The sequence below is a fragment of the Balearica regulorum genome, chromosome 1 (assembly GCF_011004875.1).
Source record: "Balearica regulorum gibbericeps isolate bBalReg1 chromosome 1, bBalReg1.pri, whole genome shotgun sequence".
Taxonomy (NCBI): domain Eukaryota; kingdom Metazoa; phylum Chordata; class Aves; order Gruiformes; family Gruidae; genus Balearica; species Balearica regulorum.
In genome coordinates this window covers 135,258,150-135,277,700 of record NC_046184.1, presented here as the reverse complement: position 1 = coordinate 135,277,700, position 19,551 = coordinate 135,258,150, and the positions used below count along the sequence as shown (strand labels likewise).

Below are 19,551 nucleotides of genomic sequence, written 5' to 3'. Positions count from 1 at the left end.
TGGCATTATTTATTATTTTGGTATAATATATATCATCATATGCAATCTCTTCTATGAATAAGGATTTTTCAGACAGTTTTTTCTTATCTAAATCATCAACTATTGAAGTTCACGAAAGCACATTTATTTTTAGATATTTCTAAACAATTTACTGATTTGATATATTTACGATTTCTATGTCATGGGGGGAAAAATTCATCTGCTTTCCATAGACTTCATTACTTATTTCAAAGAAAAATTAAAGGCAGTTGCACCAGTTGTAGCAGTTTTATTCTATCAGCAGTTGCTGATGACAGCTCCTGCCATCTTTTCTGCAGAATGAAAATCAAGTGCTTTCCTGGATTTACAAATAAAACTGTCCCATATAAATTTAGAAGACATTCTCAGTTTCTAAGACCAAGAAACAAGGGAAAGTATGTTTAGGGGCAGTGTATCTTCATAAGATGTGATGACGTTTTAGAAGCTCAGAACTGCAAGTAGCTATTTGATCTTTAACTGTATGAAACAACACCTTCATAAAAAGTACAGTAGCTTGTGAAAAACAGATACAGACTTTTGTAAGTATCTTTAATAAATGTGCTGTTCTTGAGATCTCTCTCAGGTCTGTCTTGCTCTGATTAGTAGACATTCCTGTTTTGACTCACATCTACCCAAAAGCAAAATGAAAATGACAAAGAAAGCAAGAAAAATCACATTCCTAGTGAGATTGTAAAGCATCATCCCATTGGATTAAAAAGTTGCATCAGTTTGGATGTCAGAAATATTCTGTCAGGGCAGCAGCACACCTTGTCACCAACGTACTGACCGAAGGCTGGGAAATGCTGAAGCTTGGGGGGGCTCATTCACAGAGCGTGCATATTGGGCAAGCTGCTTTCTGCAGCTCTAATCAGAGTGAGAGTATTTATTTACATTTAAAGGATGATAAGTTCTTTAGACTATGCAGTTCAGTGGCCTAATTAAACACAGGTCAGCTCATACATTTTCTAAGTCAAAAGCACAGTGCTACCATAAAGCAAATCCTAAATGTGAGGGGGTTCTACAGTTGGCAGAATTATTTGATAATATATTCCTTCAGATAATATAATCAATATAAATATTATTAAATTTTTTCCTTTTAGAGGAAGAGTAGATATATTTCTAAGAGAGTGTTCACAAGCAAGTTAAATGTAGCAATTTCTGGTAAATATGCTATAATAGCAGGGAAAGCTGGGGGAGATGAAGCTATTATTTGCTGACTTTGGAAATTCAGGATAAGGTGAATAAGCATTAGCTTCTTTCCATTCCCTCCAGAGAGTTTAGACCCTAAAAGCTCTTTTCACACTCCCCTTTCTTGTGCCAGTTCTTGACACAGTGTTAATGTTGGTTCTAAATGAACCTCTAAATAATTGCTGCCTTTCCCAGTTGTGACTAGCAGACCACTGAGCAGAAGAATGCAATTAGAACGATTTTAATGGGATGCAGAGAGGGAGGAGTGAATGAAGGAACATACAGAGAAAAGCATACGGTAGATAGAAAAAGGATACAAACAGTAAATAAGAACTGCTGATTTAATTTCTTCTGTACAAATCTGGCTTCACTGGAATTAGCAACTATTCATGAGTACATTAGAAATAATTGATTTACATATTGGAAGCAATTTATTTAAATTAGTAGTTTTATAGAATCTTTGTCAAAATTGTGTTTATCTAGCTGCAATGCTTTTTGACTTTCTAAGTACCTCTGAGTTAATCCATAGCATTTGAAAGAGGGTTATGCTTAATATTGGAAGTTGCATTTAGTATTTTTTTCATCACTGAAGTAATTTTGATTTGGAAAATATGCCACTTGTGTTTGTTTGGTTCAATACAGCATTTAGACTGCTTTATTTTCAAATGGCAACTCTTACGTTCGAAGGATAACAAATGTTTGCTGTAACACTGGTACTGTAGTAAGTCTAAAAGCATAAAGAAAGCTAAAGTGGGCTTCTACTAAGTGGCTTAGTAACCTTTTTACATGGCATTTCTGTAGGACTACAGAGTGAACATTTTTTTGAGACAGCAGTGGAACGACTCACGTCTGGCTTACAGTGAATATCCTGATGATTCCCTGGATTTGGATCCTTCTATGTTGGACTCTATTTGGAAGCCAGATTTATTCTTTGCCAATGAGAAGGGAGCAAACTTCCATGATGTCACAACAGACAACAAATTGCTGAGGATTTCTAAAACTGGAAAAGTGTTGTACAGTATCAGGTAAACCTGATATTTTTTTTTTTCTCTTCATCCTCTTCTTTCCCCTCACTCCCTGTTTTTCTGGAGGTAACTGTACTTACAGAACATAATGTACATATTTAATTTTTTGTTGTTCCATGTGTACAACTGAAATGAGACAATCGTAGCAGGGTAGAAGGAAAATTTGCCTATGTTCCTTTGCTAAGCTTTTACTTTTTGCAAAATAGTCTGTAAGTGGCACAGTGGTACCTCTTAGTCTTGTTGGAAACTTCAGGCTGTCTAAAACTTTAATGGTATGCCTCAATAATTCCCATTAGCGTTAGCTCAAGTCACTCCTCTTACAAAGAGAGCAAATCAACGCCTTAATAGTATCTGGACTGCAATTTAAAAGTAAAGGGGAACAGTATTTTAAGTGGCTGCTCAACACCTTAAGTAAAAACAGGCTTGAAATGCAATAAACTTGACGTGTACATCACTGGGTAATTGGATGTATCTATTCACATTCAAAAATAACTGGAATTACAGAAAGCATTTTTTAATACTAAGTGCATTGACGTGTGTCCTGTGACTGGATTTAGGCTGAATTAATAAACACTGACAAAATGTGATTTGATATGACCTGATGAAATGGGACATATGCAGAGAATCAGAATTGTATTGCACAGGCGTAAACAGCAGCAAATAATCTGCAGTATTTATTTGTCATTCAGCTTACTGTGCACCATTAATTGCTTAATATAGGTAGCCAAAGATGCAAAGCACTGTATTATTGCTCTTACAATTGTTTGTAAAAAAATTTGTAAAAAAAAATAATTATTGTGTCTTATTCGTTTCTGGGAATGCTTCTCAGCCCTTACCTTTCTTGCATTGTGGAAAGAAAGCATGATAGTATTTGTTTAACAGGCTGTTTAGTGAATTTACTCATCAGTAACACAGATTAGTTTAGAACATAGTTTCTTCTGACTGGGCATTCTGTTTGTGACCTGTATTTTCATTAAGGAATTATTATTGATTGAGGTTCAGGACAGCTGTGTTCTTTAGGATGCTAAATAAACAAATAATAACACAGCACTTCCTCCACTTACTTAATACTTGTGGAAATTCCTTGATAAGACTCTAGTAATATTTGGATGGATTAAGCAGGGTAGAAAGTAAATGTTTATTGAGCAAGGTTTCAAATTGGCGTACCTGAACTGTTTGAGAAAAATAATAGGATGCAAGGATGAAGCTAGCACTAGCAGAGTGATAAATATGCTGTCACTTACAAATATTTCTTGTTTCACCCTGGGAAAGAAATGAATGCATCTGTTTGTTTGAATGACATCAGACACCATCTTGTCAGAGGCAAGAGTGCAGTTGGGTGCTGTTCTGAATGCAGATGGATACTTTTCCTGACATTTGCCCATGCAGGAAAAGTAATATTTTGAGCTGTCATATCACATTTGTAAAATTCCCACACCTAAATGCAAATTAATCTGAAGCAGAGTAAGCAGTATTCCAATGGAGTACTAAACAAAACTCATTGTTTCTCATTTGTATCGTACAGCAGTAATAGAGGCTTACCTGGCGCCTCAAGCATGGCATGTAATTTTTTAGTACTTTACAGTGAAGAAAACTTTCTGGAGTATGGAAACTTGAAGTCAGAAGTAATTAGAAAAACTTGTCTTTATTCTCTAGATACTGGGCTAGATGCATCTGTGTGTTGCCAGTTGCTTTTAGTTGTGCTATGTGGAAACAAACAAGAATATTTTAGTGATTGGTTTCAGTACATTGGGATTGTTTTAATGCTGCTGTTTTCACTACCACACCAACAGCAGTTTGCCTGACATCATCGTATTCAACATTTAGCTTTCAGTGTGCCGTAAACGTTTAAACCACTTCACAAACACGTCTGAGACGTAGTGGTGTAGACTGTTTTGTCATATTTCCATAGTTAATAAAATCAAGATCAAGTTAATCTCACATAAATACAAACCACTCTCTGCATAAAATGAGTTTAGAACTGCTCCTGGTAATTAATGAGTAAGAACCAAGGGGTGTGTATTATATGACAATGGTATTCTTCTTCCCTATATACTGCACGTAGAGTACGGAAATATGCTACGCAGGAGGCACACATGGGTTATGCTGTTAAATGCTCTCAGAGGCCAGTCCTGCCCTTTCTGAAAAGAGTTTGGAAGGTCACCTGGAACTAGATCTCATGGGCCATATTTTACTAAAACAAGACACTTGGTGTAGGAAACGAGTGCTCAGATAAGTCATGGGAGGGTCAGTGAGGGTCTGGCCAGTGTGTCACCTCCACTGCAGTGCTTGGCTCTGGGAATTGTCTCACCTCCTGGTAAGCATGAGGCTCTTCATCCTTCTCTCAGTGAGGGATAAGACATCCTGCATTCACTGGTGACAGTAGGCATGATGTAGGTTTTCATCATAGTTTACCTTATAATAATTAATTACAATGCTCATGCTTGCAGACTTCTAGATCTATATTTAACTCTCTGGGAGATGTTGTAGAAAATAAAGCCAGATTTGTTGATGGTTGATGTACCCACCTATGAATCATGTAAGTTTAGGAGTACAAATCTATTTTTAGATACTTGCTGCATGCTTAAATGACTGCCTTGGTATTTGTTTTGATCTCAGACAGCATGCTATATATGCTACGTAGAGCCCGAGGATTTATATCTGGGTAAATGGTTTAAACCTTGGGTACTGCAGAGGGAACTAGAACCTTGTGGACCTTGTGGAGGAAACACAGCACTACTCAATACCGCAAATATTAACACCAGGTTGGATGGGGCTTTGGGCAACCTGGTCTAGTGGAGGGTGTCCCTGCCCATGGCAGGGGAGTTGGAACTAGATGGTCTTCGAGGTCCTTTCCAATCCAAACCATTCTATGATTCCATGGTAAATATATGCTGTTACCACTAGAGATGCAACAACAGCTCTTAGAGGTGCATGTATTTTGAGAAGTCAAGAGATACAGCAAAGATATATTCAGCAAACAACTACACTGTAGTCAAGATCAGTCTCAGTTGCACTCTTTGAGCTGCAAAACAGTTAAATAGCTATAACTTTCATTTTAAAGCCCTCTGCAGAGAGCAGTCAACTAAGAGGGGACTGTTACAGCAGTTCAATAAAATTAGCTTAAGTTGTGTATATTTTGTATATACATACACATACACAATGAGAGTTAAAATCAGAACCCACATAATGTCACCCCCCAGATGCCTATGACTCATCTGCTCCCGACCCTTGAATGATCTCTGCATGGACTGGATTTTGCAGGGGGCTATGCACTTAGAAAGAGCGGCAGCACTGTGTGATGATACCAAGAATCCTGTTCCTGGCAGTCACATTCTGTATGACACCTGGATTTTGCATCATATACACTGCTGTACTGATTTTATGTTCTGGGGGCAAGGATTGTATCTTTTCTGGCCCATTGCAGACACCTGGGACACCGGGAAAATGTAAATAATCTCAAGGAGGCTTCGCATTCTCTCCGAGCCACTCATTTGTGCTACCTGATTCCCGCAAACTCATTTCAGGCTGCCAGCTAGCTCAGAATATTAGCATCTGCCAAAAAGCTTATTTTAGCAAAGCGATAGAAAGTGGAATGATTTTATTTAAGGTTTGGTTTTCTTTCTGCATTAATTGCCTCCTTCTACTTTTAATATTTTCAGTGCATCTCAGCCATATGAGCTTGATGCAGGAGTTGATATTACTCAGTTGTAATATCGATCCATGACATTGATCCTAGAATTTATTGGTCGGGAAGGTAAAGGGACTGAACTTCTTTTTTTTTGCCTGCTGCTCCAGAAAACACTCTAAATCACCTGATAAGGTTGTAGAGCTCCACTCTGTAACATAGTGCCAGTGCATTTAGCCAGAAAGTTACAAAGTAGATTATATTTTTAAAATAGGCGAAGATTTTAGAAGTTGTTGCATAATTTGGCAAACGAGACACTTGGAATTCTAGGGAGGAGATTTGCACAAATTCACAAATTTCTCCCCCAATTTTTGTTATTCCTGTTCAAAGTACAATGAAATACCTTGGAAGAGTTTCCTGTAGTCTTTCAAAATATCTGGTTTTCTGTCTTGGTTTATCCTCACAGTGCAAGAAATGTTACAGTTATGTAGACAATTAGTTCTTCATGGTTTCAACTCTTGACCTAGATTTAATTGTTAAATGTGATTACGAACAAAGGGAGAGTGTCTGCTAGAGAGCAGTACTGTGCGGTTAGGGCACCATGAGACGGAGGCAATCCAAGCTATTGGATCGCTCTCTCTTTGTGTGGCTTTTCTGAGGGTGATCACTAGCCCCTCCATTTGGCAACAAGTAGCCATCAGGATGAGGTGGCACATCAAAAAGCCCTCGCCTGCTTATGCAACCAAAGAGGAGTATCTGTGAAAACAGAACCTTTATGTGCAATGCAATCTTCCGTGCTAGCTCCACTACTCAGGACTTTCCAAAATCAACTCTTCCTAGTGTGGCCATAGTGCTGAGGGACAGAGCACTGAGTCGTCTCCCTCCTGCACTCCCACCGCTCTGCACATCATTTTGGGTTATATTGCAAGTTATGGTTACCACGTCCGTCACATAAATCATCAGAAGTAACCTATAGCACTTTCATAATTCAGCTTTTCTGACTGAAACTTTTTCAGTCTCCTCTGTACCTGTGTTCTTTGCTCTATGGGAAGGAAATAGAAAGCAGATTAAAGAAATACACAGGTAACACTGGTAGTCCCTCTGGGACTATTCATAGGGAAAAAAGTCTACTGTCTTTCAGATGTTAGAGCTTTAGTGTGGCTACTACAGAATATGTTGCCATGTTACAGTAAAGTCAGCCATGGGTTTTCTAAAACAATTTTGGGGTACAGACCTTATCAGCTGTAGGATAATGAAGGTCCATTTACAGCTGCTGACATTGTTGCACGTAAATCATCCATGGCATGGCACAGTCTAGACTAACAGAGTGGTAGGAAATGTTATGTTCTACAGTTCTGTGTGCATTCTACACTTTAATTTGATGACTTCAATTTTATTTTACAATCTAATGCTGGGATTTAAGAGGATTTGGGCTTTACTAGCAGCATTGTCTTTCCATGTGACAGTTTAGCAGAGGGGGGAGCAGAGAGACTGTTATCATGATTGGCATGGCTGTTTGTTTACTACGTAGGAAACCCTCTCTTTGACCTCACATAATCATATTTATTACCTCAGCTCCCACCAGAATAATACTGATATTGACAAGGTGAGGATTTTCCCTTGGAAATTAATCTCAATCAGCACAGGAACATTTTCATAGAAAATTATGTAGTTATCCTGTTAACAAAACTGCACACTGTTCCATGGTCACTGCCCTGACTTTCCAACAGCATAAAACTTCTTCATATACCTTAAAGTAACTTTTCCATATTAAAAAAAAGAATCCAAAACCCAATGGAGACTAATCAATGCAGAAATTCTAGCTGAAATAGAGCACATATCTAAAGAAGTTCTGGGTTTGACAGCTATTATATATTATAGGGAGAAGCCTTATAGACATTGTATAAACAGTGCTAGAATCACTAGACTTTATTAAACTTCCCAATGTCACTGGGACACAGTGACTTCCAAAATTGTGGCTGCATGCTATGTGAATCCAGCGAATTTGACGAATTCATCTTTCTATAGGCACTGTTGCAATAATAATGCTTTCGGAGGCTGAAAAATTGCAGCCTTTTGTGGGACAAGGAGCTGTTCTCATTATGGCTGAACCCATATGTCCTTGGGTCCCACTTTTCACTTGTCCTTTTTCTGTCCTTCTTGCCCTTACTCCTGCCTCTCCTTCCGCCCACATTCCCCTTCCTTTTGGGATCTTTTAATTAAATGGCCTGAGATTCTTCTCATCCATTGGGATGGTTTCCTAACATTCTCTTAATTGCACCCCCCTGCATCACCCACTCTCTTATTTCTCATTCACTCCCAATCTACAGATCCAGATTGAGTATCTATCCCGTGATTTCCAATACTTCTATTTTTCTATTGTATCTAAAGTACTTGTTTTGCATAACAAATAATAAAAGCTACTAAATAAATAATAAAGCCAAATGCAGGTACTTTGTTATGCAACTAGCAGAGCTATTGTCAAAACCCTATTGATCATCCTGCTTAAGGAAAGAATAATTTACATTTTAATGACAACAAATTAGTTGCTTTTTCACTTCATAAGGCATTTAAAGCAAAGTAGGGATATGGGCATTATACCTGAACACATACTGCCTCACTTCTTCCTCTAATGCCATGCACGTCTCCAGCTGACACACAAGAGCACTGGAGGTGAGGTAAATACAAACACAACAGAAGAGCTACTTAGACTGAAGGACAACGCTGCCAGAACAAATGGTTCTGAACTGGCCATAAGTAAACTTAAAGTGGAAATTATAAATTTTCCAGCCATCCACACACTGAATTTCTAGAACAATATTCTAACAGAAATGGGGAGGGGGGGGCGGGGAATGGAACTAGGTATCATTAAATGAACCTTGATCATTTTTGAAAGGGAAAAGATGATGTGACTATGTGTGATACCAGATGATCAGATTTGATGGCCCAAGTTGTCACTTCTGTAGCCCTATATTCCAGCATCTCAAATAAAAAGGAAGACTTTGTTTTAAGTAAAAAAGCCAGAAATGCTGCTGGAGACCAATTTGTATATATAAAGTTGTTCTTGGATGACAGGATCAAAAAATATTGGCAGGTGGTTACTTCTATGCCAGTGTGATAGTTGCATAGCCAAGACACACGTCTGTGTACCTGCTCTCCTTATGAGTGACAGCAATGCCTGTCCTTGCTTGCAATTGAAGTTGCATGGAAGCAGTTAAAGGTTAGGTGTAAAATGATGTACATGCGGGAGTCCTTTCTAAATGGTACAAAAAAAGCATGTTTTCCTGGAATATGGTCCAGGGATGAAGGTCTTTTGCCAATAGCATTGCAATATATGGCTTAGAACTGAGATGTCATCATGCCAGGAGGAAAGCAACACCGTACTAAACACACACTGCAGGAAAATTAAGATGGAAAATGACAGAGGAGAAAGGAGAGATGAAGTACTGTTCTTCATGGAAAGGAAACAGGTGGTTACAGAATTTAACTGTTACATGAAATCATACTTGAATTTAATTTCATAGATTTGCTTAAGCAATAATTGGAAAATCATTTGCTGGCAGCTCATGTGCTGGCATTGTGTATCCACAGACAATGATTGCATGACAATGAGAAGTGGGATGCCTGTAATGAGAAATCCACCACCCCGCTCCGCGCCAGCTCCTGTGTTGTTAAGCAGCACATGAAGCAAAGCAAAGCACTGGAGGGAGTGAGAACACGCTTATAAACAGCAGTACGTGAAACTCCAGCCTACATCTCACATTTTGCCATAGCAGAGAAGGCTTCACGTCTCCTCTAAGCTTGACTTCAGCCCGTTCCTGTCTGACAGAAATGAAGCTGCAGAACATGACAAATATTAGAGAGGAATTCCAGGACTCCTAGAACATAAGGGAAAAAGCAGACAGTTTGACTGTTCCATTTAACAGGACAAAGCCTGTAGACTGTGAAAATTACCAGAATTGACATTCAAAATGATGAGTCAGGTCCCTGAAAAAATAATGAGATGGACTACAAAATGAAAAGCCCTTTAAAAGAAGAATGTCACTGGGAATTTTTTTTTTTTTTTTTTTTTTTGTTCTTCTGATATATGAACAGTGTGTGTGCCCTTCTTTCAGGCACAGATCATCCAAGAGAGGGGGCTGGGAGAAATATAAGTAGATTTTAGATTCTCCTCCTTGTTTCAGTGCCACTAGCCTGAATGGCATTTGTTCCTGTGTCATGCGATGCTGTCATCGTTGCTGTGCAACTCCATCTCCCCTGCCAGTTTAATGGGGAACTTTGTCTGCTTGTGCTTAGGTAATATCTTAATATTATTTCAGCAGCTATGAGGATCAGGAATTTAATCTTAAAAAAAAAAAAAAATACTGCTAAAAATATTTTTACCTTTATTGTCACCTTGGATCTTTAAGAAAAATACCAGAAATCTTGCAATTTATGATAGCATCTTTAGAACTGGGAATAATGGAAAAAAAGTCCCACTTGTCTCACTAAACACAACATTTTGGGCTATGCACAGGTATATGACTTTTCATAAAAATGGCACATAGCCAATGTTAGCAGTAACCATGCAGGTACTATTTGTGTTCTGGTATTTGCAGCATAAAATCCTAGATTGTGAAATCTCCTGTCCCAACAGCTGAGCTGCAAATGGGTGTAGCTTGAAAGAATGAAGGGATTAGAATAGAAACAAAATGCTATTTTTGATACCATGCCTGCTCATGGTGAGGCATTTGTTGCTATTCATGCTTATGAGGAGATAATAACGCTTTTTTTTTAGAGATGGAAGTGACTTGTACTCTTATCTCCAGGACTATTTAAACTTCCAACAGTACTTCTATACTTAATAAGATTGACCCTAAATATTTCTCAATTGAAAAAACTGTGTGAGGAGGCTGTTGTTCTGTAGCCCATTTACAAACCACCCCACTTGCAGGATAATTAATGAAAATTATATTCCCCTTGTGGTCAGACACCTTGTACTGTGATCCACAGAGTTTTTCTCTGGTGAGATCAGTGTCCTCTTTTGGTTATTGCTGAGATCAAGGGAAGTTTTGGCTGAGTCGCAACACATCAGGCTATGGCATTATTGCTGCTTGTAAAGAAGTGGGTTAGAATACGGTTTAATGGTTGCTGCAGATTAGGCAATACGTCAAATCCTAGTTAAATTTAGATATTTCCTTAAAAGTATAAAACAATTCTTGGATTATGTAATGTGTAAACCCAATTCCCTAAGGGTTTAATGCGATACTAGCAGTTCTTCCGTTTTGTGTTGCAGACCATTCACAAGCAGTCTGTTTGTGTAGTATGCTGAAGCATTTTTGTAGCATTGCGAGATTATCAGGGAAGTGGCATGATGGTGACGAGCACCAGAATTCAAAACCCCTAAGAGAAAGAATGAGATTGGAAATAATTTTGAGAATAATCTGTTTATAAACATTTCACACCTTTTTTTTTTTTTAATTAAAGGACCTTACCCCCCACTGATGGTGCTACTTTGGGGACTAGGTGTCTAAGAGTGGACTGGCCTCAAGGCTTCATACCCCGAAGAGAGGTGGCAGTGGGATTTGGCAGGAACTGGGCAACAGGAAAGGGAGGGGGAAAGGGTACGAGGACAGACTAGGACACAAGGGAAAGAGGCTGGGCTCTGGGTTATGTATCTGTGTCGTGGTTTAACCCCAGCCGGCAGCTGACCCCCACGCAGCCACTCACTCACTCCACCCTGGCAGGATGGGGGAGAGAATCAGAAGAGTAAAAGTGAGAAAACTCGTGGATTGAGATACAGACAGTTTAATAGGTAAAGCAAAAGCCGCACACACCAGCGAAGCAAGACAAGGAATTCATTCACCACTTCCCATGGGCAGGCAGGTGTTCAGCCATCCCCAGGAAAGCAGGGCTCCATCACACCTAACGGGGACTTGGGAAGACAAATGCCATCACTCCAAATGCTGCTGCTCCCTGCCCCCCCCCCCCCCCGCCCTTCCTCTTCCCCCAGCCCCTTATATGCTGAGCATGATGTCACATGGTCTGGGACATCCCTTGGGTCAGTTGGGGTCAGCTGTCCCAGCTGTGTCCCCTCCCAACTCCTTGCGCACCCCCAGCCTCCTCGCTGGTGGGGTGGTGTGAGAAGCAGCAAAGGCCTTGGCTCTGTGTGAGCACTGCTCAGCAGTAACGAAAACATCCCGGTGTTAGCAACGCTGTTTGCAGCACAAACTCAAAACACAGCCCTGTACTAGCTACTATGGAGAAAATGAACTCTTTCTCAGCTGAAACCAGGACAAAGTGTCTCTGGGAGAGATGTAGGATACATGGGCAGGCATAGGAGGAAGTAGGGAAAACATGTTCAGGGCCAGAGAAGGGACAGGGCAAAGGCAGGAATGAGTGAAGGTTGAATAGGAAGCACGATGTCTCAGCCCCGCCACTGAGTTCAGGACTTGATTGCACTGCATGTAAATACCTCTGAGCTCCCTCGGCTGCACGTGTTTGTAACCCCCCCTCTGCAGACTTTTCCTCGGAGGACGATGGCTGGTCACAGCAGCTACGTTTAGGGCAGCGATAATGTGGGAGCTGAGCTCTGTTGCTGGCCTGTCTGAGGGCACATCTGCTCCTACCTGGAGTAAACACTAACATTGCAAAACAACGTGTTCAGGTGTTAAAGATCATCACCATGAAGGTTTCTCATTAATAGCATGTTGTCGTGCTATTTATTTTTTCCCATGGGATGCCTTAGTCTGTCTTCTGTGACAAAAGAGGCCACAGCCTGCAGGACTTTTGCCTTCCTGCCTGCAGACGTGGGGAATACAGACCTCTGAAGGATGCTGTAAGGGGGGTTCTGGGGTGACCAGAAACGAAAGATGTTGAGCTGGAGTGGGCAGAGAGGCCCACAGCACAAGTCTGAGTGATTTCTCGGGACATTCTAGTGAAACCAGAGGTGAAAGAGGGGGGTTTGAATGAGATGCAGAGTGAAGAAATCCTGGCAGTGCCCACTGCGATTTGAAGGCATTTAAAGTTTCAGCAGACGCTGCTCAGAAGGACTTACCTAGTGTACGAGGGAATGCTCAGGAAGAAGATCCAAAGTTTTAGACAGGCCCTGGAGTACTTTGATTACATCTCTGCCTCTGCCACAGCGTTGCTTAGTAATATTGCTGATTTATTTTTTCATTATTTTTGTCACAGTGCCAGCTAATTGTTCATCCTTTGTTTTCTGGCTCCGATTCTGCATTTTGCTATATCCGTACTCTATTTGCACTATTCCAGGGCTCGATTCTTCCTTGGCTGTGGGATGAGTGAGGGAGCAGGGAGGGAAAGAAGACAGCAACTTTGCCTCTCCTGCAGGGCGGCTTGCTGGCCCTGGCATTGTCCCTGAAGTGCTGGGGCGATGGAGACGTGTGTCTCTCCTGCTCACTCATGGCCCTTGTCTGCTCTGCTGGAAAATATAATGTGCCCAACCCCAGAGCTCTCCTTGAGCGAGCTGCGTGACCTGAGCGTGGCTAACAGGGGGTAAAGAGTGCCCAGGTAAATGAAGACAAAATCAAGTCTTTGCTCAGCTACTTCTTTCAGCTTTACAGATTGTTCATTAAACCGTTCCCATTAGTGTTTTATGGTGCTACGTCACCAAATCTGTTGTTTACGCATCTCAAATGCATTGGTGGCGGGATGCCTGAAAAATAAAATAATCGTTCCATAGAAGTTTCTTCTGTTTTATTAACGATTAAAGTATTCATCAATGTAATTGCCAGTTCAACTTGCACTTTGCATCAAATCTCCAGAGGCCCTTCTTGAAGTGTGAGACATTCATTTTTCTGAAACATTTTCTGTCGATGACACTGTTGTTATAGGCAATGTGGGTAGCTATATCTGCCTAATGCTTTCAATTTCTGATCCTATTTCCTTATTAATGTAAATATATAAGTACTGACATGACACGTGGTTTTGAAAACACTTGTAAGATCACATCTTTACTGAAAAAGTCAACTGCTATAAATTGACCCACCACCATGGACTTCATTGGAGCTACTTCAGACTCCAGCAGCTGAACGTTTATCATGTAGTAATTTTGTTGAAAATCATTGGATCTGTGGACAATACCAGGCGATAAGCCTTGGGTTCAATATTTACATTACTCCTAGTAAAAGGAATTCCAGAGGCAAAGGTGTTAACTGTGAATGTCTACTCTGCTGAGATGAACAACAAGTAGAGGTAAAGCTAGAAGGGCATGATCTCTTGAGCTAAACTCATCAATACAGTGAATAGAAATTATTTTCCATTTGTTAGGGTCAGCAGATAATAATTTAATCTTCCTGACAGACACCTTTTTTAGGAAGAGAAAGAAGAGATGTCAACCTTTGTGTAAATCAACATAATGAGCATTTTCTCAGCTCACCTCCAGAAAAAAAATATTGGTATATCTACCTAACATCAGTGGAGACAGATAGATCAGTTTATCCCTGGGAGGCTTGAAAACTGCAACTGGATGTATTCATTTTCTCATGGGTTTGATATTAGACTAATAAAAGAGACCCTTCTGCCTATGTATGTAGTCAAACCCCCAGATCATTTGAGGGTTTGGGGGAGTAGAAAGGGATGAAGGGGGAAGGAAGCATAGTCAGCATGCAATACACACAGTAAAATGTGAGGGGTAGATAGGCCATGCCTACTTCAATGAGTACAAACAAATGACATATTTAGAAAGGCTGCATTTGCTAGAGGCATGCTTGAAACGAACTTAAACATCTAAGCCATATTTAGAAGATAACTGAAAAGAAGGAGGAGAGTCTGATATATCAACATTTCAGAAAAAAAGGCAGAAGCAGTCTTTTGTTCATACTGGAGATTAGCAATTTAAATAGCTGAATCTTTAATCCAGGAAATTACCTAGTAAAAATGAGACTAGTTAACATTTGCAGGGCACTTACAATATTTAGATGAGTAAAATACAGATTTCCGATGACATTTATATGTCTACTAGATATACTTTTTTCTCTAGATGACTAATTTTTTCTTTAATGTTTATGCTATTTTCTCCCAAAGGTTAAATGGGAGTTCATTTACTATGGTGGTATTGAGAAGGTTACTGGGAACTTTTCTTCATCTCAGTGGACTTCACTGCCACAGAAAACCAATCTCTAATTTCCCGATATGATCTTGTACACTGAAGCCTGTGTCAAGAGGAAAATAATGTGACTTTTTTCTATGTAGCCCATAAGGCAACAGTTGAGATGTTGAATGAGGTTTTTGATCAGCCTGAGACCATTTTAATCTCAGTTACCTAAATATCATCTTCTTGTTATAGTGATTTGACAGCAGGACAGTAGGACTAGAAGGCACAGTCAGGCCATCCCCAAAAATTCACATGATGAAGAAAAAGGCTGAATTAGCTTGAATCAGCTGTATGTGGTGAGAAGCACAAAATCACCATGGGAGACAGAATGTAGTGAAATATTTCTCCATACAGATCTCATTTGTCTGTGGGACAATGTACTTTCTAGATTAGCAGCTGGCCTGTGGGTTCACTGGCATAATTAAAAAAATTATTCTCATTGTACAGTGTTAATGTTTCAGCGTACCATCAAACCAGACAATATAGTTCTCGTCCTTGATGGTAAATGGGTGCAGACGATTTTGTTTATTTTCTTTCTTTGTGTCAAAGTGGATTTTGTGCTGAAGGTAATCTGAAATAAAAATGTACTCTTTTTATATGACTTCACCCAAAATCTTAACAATTCTTCTGTTTTTCAGAGCAGTCAGTTGTTTGTAATTATGTCATCCCAGTATCTTGGTTTGTTAAAAATGGTTTTTTCTCCCCACACAAACAAGAAAAGAAATATAGCAGAGGAGAAGTCTTGAAACAGATTTCAATCAAATGTGAAAAAGTGAACTAAAAAGAAAAACAGACAAAGAGAAAGAAACATTAAGAATATTCCCATCCAAGTAAAATTATGCGTTATCTGGGACAATAACAACTGAAAAATTAAAAAAGAAATTTAGTTTGTATGATAATGTTCCTTTAGGCTTACTTTGTTCTGTCTGCACTCTTTATCTTTTAATGCTATGTGATTCTAGCTTTTACTGTATGGTGTTTTTTTCTTTCTTTTAATGGCTAAGCAGTAAGAATGAAGGGTTGGAAATGGGCCTCATACACAACAAAAGCACTCTCTGTTGAAAAAAACCTCGTGACTGTTGTTTCCTTCCTTTGCTTTTCCAAAACAAAGGCTAAAAATGTGTGTCCCATGATCAGTCATTTCAGCTTTTGCATTATTTGGGTTCAGTATTATACATAAAACATTCACTGGTACATTAGCGGAGACCATTTCTTGCAATCTTGATGTTGTCTTCTCTGTCCCTGTTCTGCTCAGCAAACGCAGCCAGCGAGTGCCTGGTTTGCTTGCACGCTCTGTCTTTACAGCTCTTATGTCCTTAAAAGCTCAGAGGGGAGAGAGAATCCAAACTCTGAGGTGTTAAGATTTGGTCTTGATCCTTTAAACTCTAAATATGAGGTTTTGGACAAAACCTGTGGATTTCTACTAATAGCTTGTTTTTCTTTTCCCCTCCAATTTTAGGCTTACTTTAACCTTATCCTGTCCCATGGACTTGAAGAATTTTCCTATGGATGTACAGACATGCACAATGCAGCTAGAGAGCTGTGAGTGTCCAATTGCTTTATCTAGCGAAGACCAGTATTTTACAATAACTTTTGGTGGTTAGATAGTATCTATGTTGTCATATTTGTGTGGTGAGACTCAATATTTCTATTTTGTAAGGGAAAATCATAGAGGAACAGTGCTTTAACTGTCCATCACCATACCGTGTGGGTCCTGCTGTGCTGTTTCTGCCCTCTTCCCTTCTCCCCTCCCAGGGCACATCAACTCACCCATCAGGGCTGAGTCACTTTCAGGGACAACCACCGCGATGCTGTGCAGGAGAAATTAAATCTCAGGAAAATAAGAGCAATTAGTACACAGCCAGGGATTAGCTATGTCTGATCAAGACATGCTACGGTCTTTCGAAAAATGGAAGCAGCATATCCGATGAAGCAGAGGTCCTATAGGACTTGGGTACCGGCACGCACCCATCCGTACTGCCTAGCTGTCAGCACACACCGTGGCACCATTTTGACCTGTACCGGGTAACAACCAGACAAAACGAAGGGTGGCTTGGATAATGGCATGTGCCGGCGATCATTTCCAATAGTCAGTAGGTACCAGGCCACCTTGGTTTTTTTTGCAGGGAGGGGAGAACGGGTTTAGCTGTATGGGTATGAGCTGCTGGCCACCACGTGCCTTTGTGGCCAGAAAGTGGCCACAGCTTTTACTCATATTTTACCCATAAAGATGTAGCCATTGCAGGAAAAAAGAGACTTCAGTGAGTTGAAGCCTCTGTCTTTCCCCTCCACACCTCTCAATGGTAGGTTCACAGGTTACAGCTGGGTAAGGGCCAGCATTCTGCAGTCTAGAAATCCTTGTTTTGTTGGTGCCCACCAACTCCATCATGAAAGAATGATGAAAATAAACAAAATGCAGGCTGATACATAGGCACAGAGAAATGTCATTTCAGTTGTAAACAGTATCTTTGATGGGCCAGCAAAATTACTTTTAGTGGGAAACCGGGGCAGTATTTCAGAACATAATGGTGTTATTTGTTGCTCTTTATAGAGTAATAGTGCAATAATAGTAACTAGTAACGAACAGCAGAAGTGTTGTTTTTAATCAGTTTAGAAATATAACTGAGATAACATGTAGTGTGATAAAAGACATGCTTCACAGACATAATGGTATTTCCTTTTGATGTCTTCCAGTCAGTTACCATCTAACAAACTCTGATTTCTTTATTGTAGTTGGCTACACTATGAATGATCTGATATTTGAGTGGCTAAGTGATGGACCTGTGCAAGTTGCAGAGGGTTTAACCTTGCCACAGTTTATTTTGAAAGAAGATAAAGAACTTGGTTATTGCACAAAACATTACAACACTGGTGAGCATTATTCTATTTTTTTTTTCTATTAATTGCTCCAATGGTATCTGTTGTCAATTTTTAAAGGAAAAAGATGGGTAAAATGAAAAAAATATTTTTAAATATGAAAAAATGAAAAATTCTCCCTTTTATTTTTGTTTGTGTCAAGGATTTTGTTTCCAAATTTCCTTTAATTTCATTAAAGATAGTCTAATATCCTTAAAATCATTAAGGAATTTAAAATATTAAAAATAGTTTAAAAATCTAGTTGTTTTGATTTCCTTAAAATGAAACCTTTTTACCAAACTGATTTTTTTAAAATATTGATTCAGAATTTTTAAAATACTGATTTTTCTGAACTTAATTTATTTCTCCAGCATATAAAAGTGCCAGTGAAGAAAAATACCAAATTTTCACCATGTTTCACATGTGATATAATTTATGAAATACAGTATTGGAAAAGACAATGCTTTCATTGCTGATCTGAATAGTGTATGGATATGAAATGTTGGAAAATTAAATATTTGCTTAATACTGTAATCTTTTTCCTATATTTGCTATTTTGAAGTTTCAAATGCTGTGTTTTCTGTTGTTAGCTTTACAGAGCAGAGAGAACTCTGTTAAAATTTGGATTTAGCTGCTTGGAGTTTATTTAATAGGGACAGCATTTAGAGAATGGTTTGCTGGGTGCTTGCTGGGATTAGATATAATCCCTCTCATCTCAAACAGCTTTTTCATCATTTCAGCGTAAAAGCCAATCTGGTTGCATCAAATGCATTTGTTTCACTCTGTGAAACAACACAACATGAAAGGTTCTGCCTCTGCCAAAAATAAGTCACATTCATTTCTTATGAAAAGAAAATTATTAGTTCTATTTTTTACAAATATAGCTTCTTATTTTGGGGCTTAAAGTGCCAAGAAAGGAAAACTTGGTGATTCCACAGTCCAAGACTTGTGGAAAAGGGGGACTGCGGTGACTTCTCATCTTTTCTCACACTTAACGGGAACAATCAAGAGTAAATTCCAATAGACAGATCTTACCCATTTGTAATTTGGCTGATACAAAGTTTAGCTATTTCGTAGCACATAAACTCTGAATCAGTGAGTTCATCTGCTTTTCTAATTACTGTCAGATAAACATTTTGCAGGGTCAAACACTGAAAGAAAGAGAGGAGAGAGAGCATGAGCGATAGCTTCCTTGTATACCCATGAAGATTTCCCACAAAGGATTAAAATGCCAATTAGTAGTTCCCATTACATGCAGTTAAACAAAATGAATGCCTAACTACCAAAAATCAAAAGTGTGTGGCCCAGCCAGTGGAACTGAAAAGCAGTATTCAAGCAAAAGAAAATTTTGCCTACAGGCACCCACATTGCTGTCTTTGTAGCATGCTCCTTCAGGTTTGCTGTGAAATCAAAATGTGGATAAAAGCTGTATTATTCAGCCTTCTCCTCCTACCCACATCACAAGGCACTAGTCCCCTTCTGCACCGGCAGACTGGTCAGGATCAATCGCTCTCCAGGTCTCAGAGTTTGCCTTCAGGGTCACAGGTCAGGCCACTCAACAGGTCAGTCCACTCATAGATGAGCTTCTGTTCTGCCAAAACATATTATTGACCTCTTCTCCCCTCCTCTCTTTGCCAAACAGCCTCTGCATTGTCCGTTGTGCTAACTCTCGCACCCTGCCATTCAGCTTTCCAGACTAGCAAAAACCTATGCATGCACCACAAAAAGGAGCAAAAAAT

The 19,551-nt window shown here is 39.5% G+C and overlaps 1 protein-coding gene across 2 annotated transcripts in view; it reads left to right on the top strand.

Annotated features, from left to right (window-relative positions):
- GLRA2 (glycine receptor alpha 2) overlaps positions 1 to 19,551 on the top strand; it is a 135,534-nt gene that overhangs the window by 28,602 nt on the left and 87,381 nt on the right. For both annotated transcript variants that reach the window (XM_075776055.1, XM_075776064.1), the window contains 3 exons: positions 2,008 to 2,231; positions 16,416 to 16,498; positions 17,690 to 17,827. In XM_075776055.1, the coding sequence (XP_075632170.1) occupies positions 2,008 to 2,231; positions 16,416 to 16,498; positions 17,690 to 17,827 (445 nt within the window). The remainder of the gene's footprint in view (positions 1 to 2,007; positions 2,232 to 16,415; positions 16,499 to 17,689; positions 17,828 to 19,551) is intronic.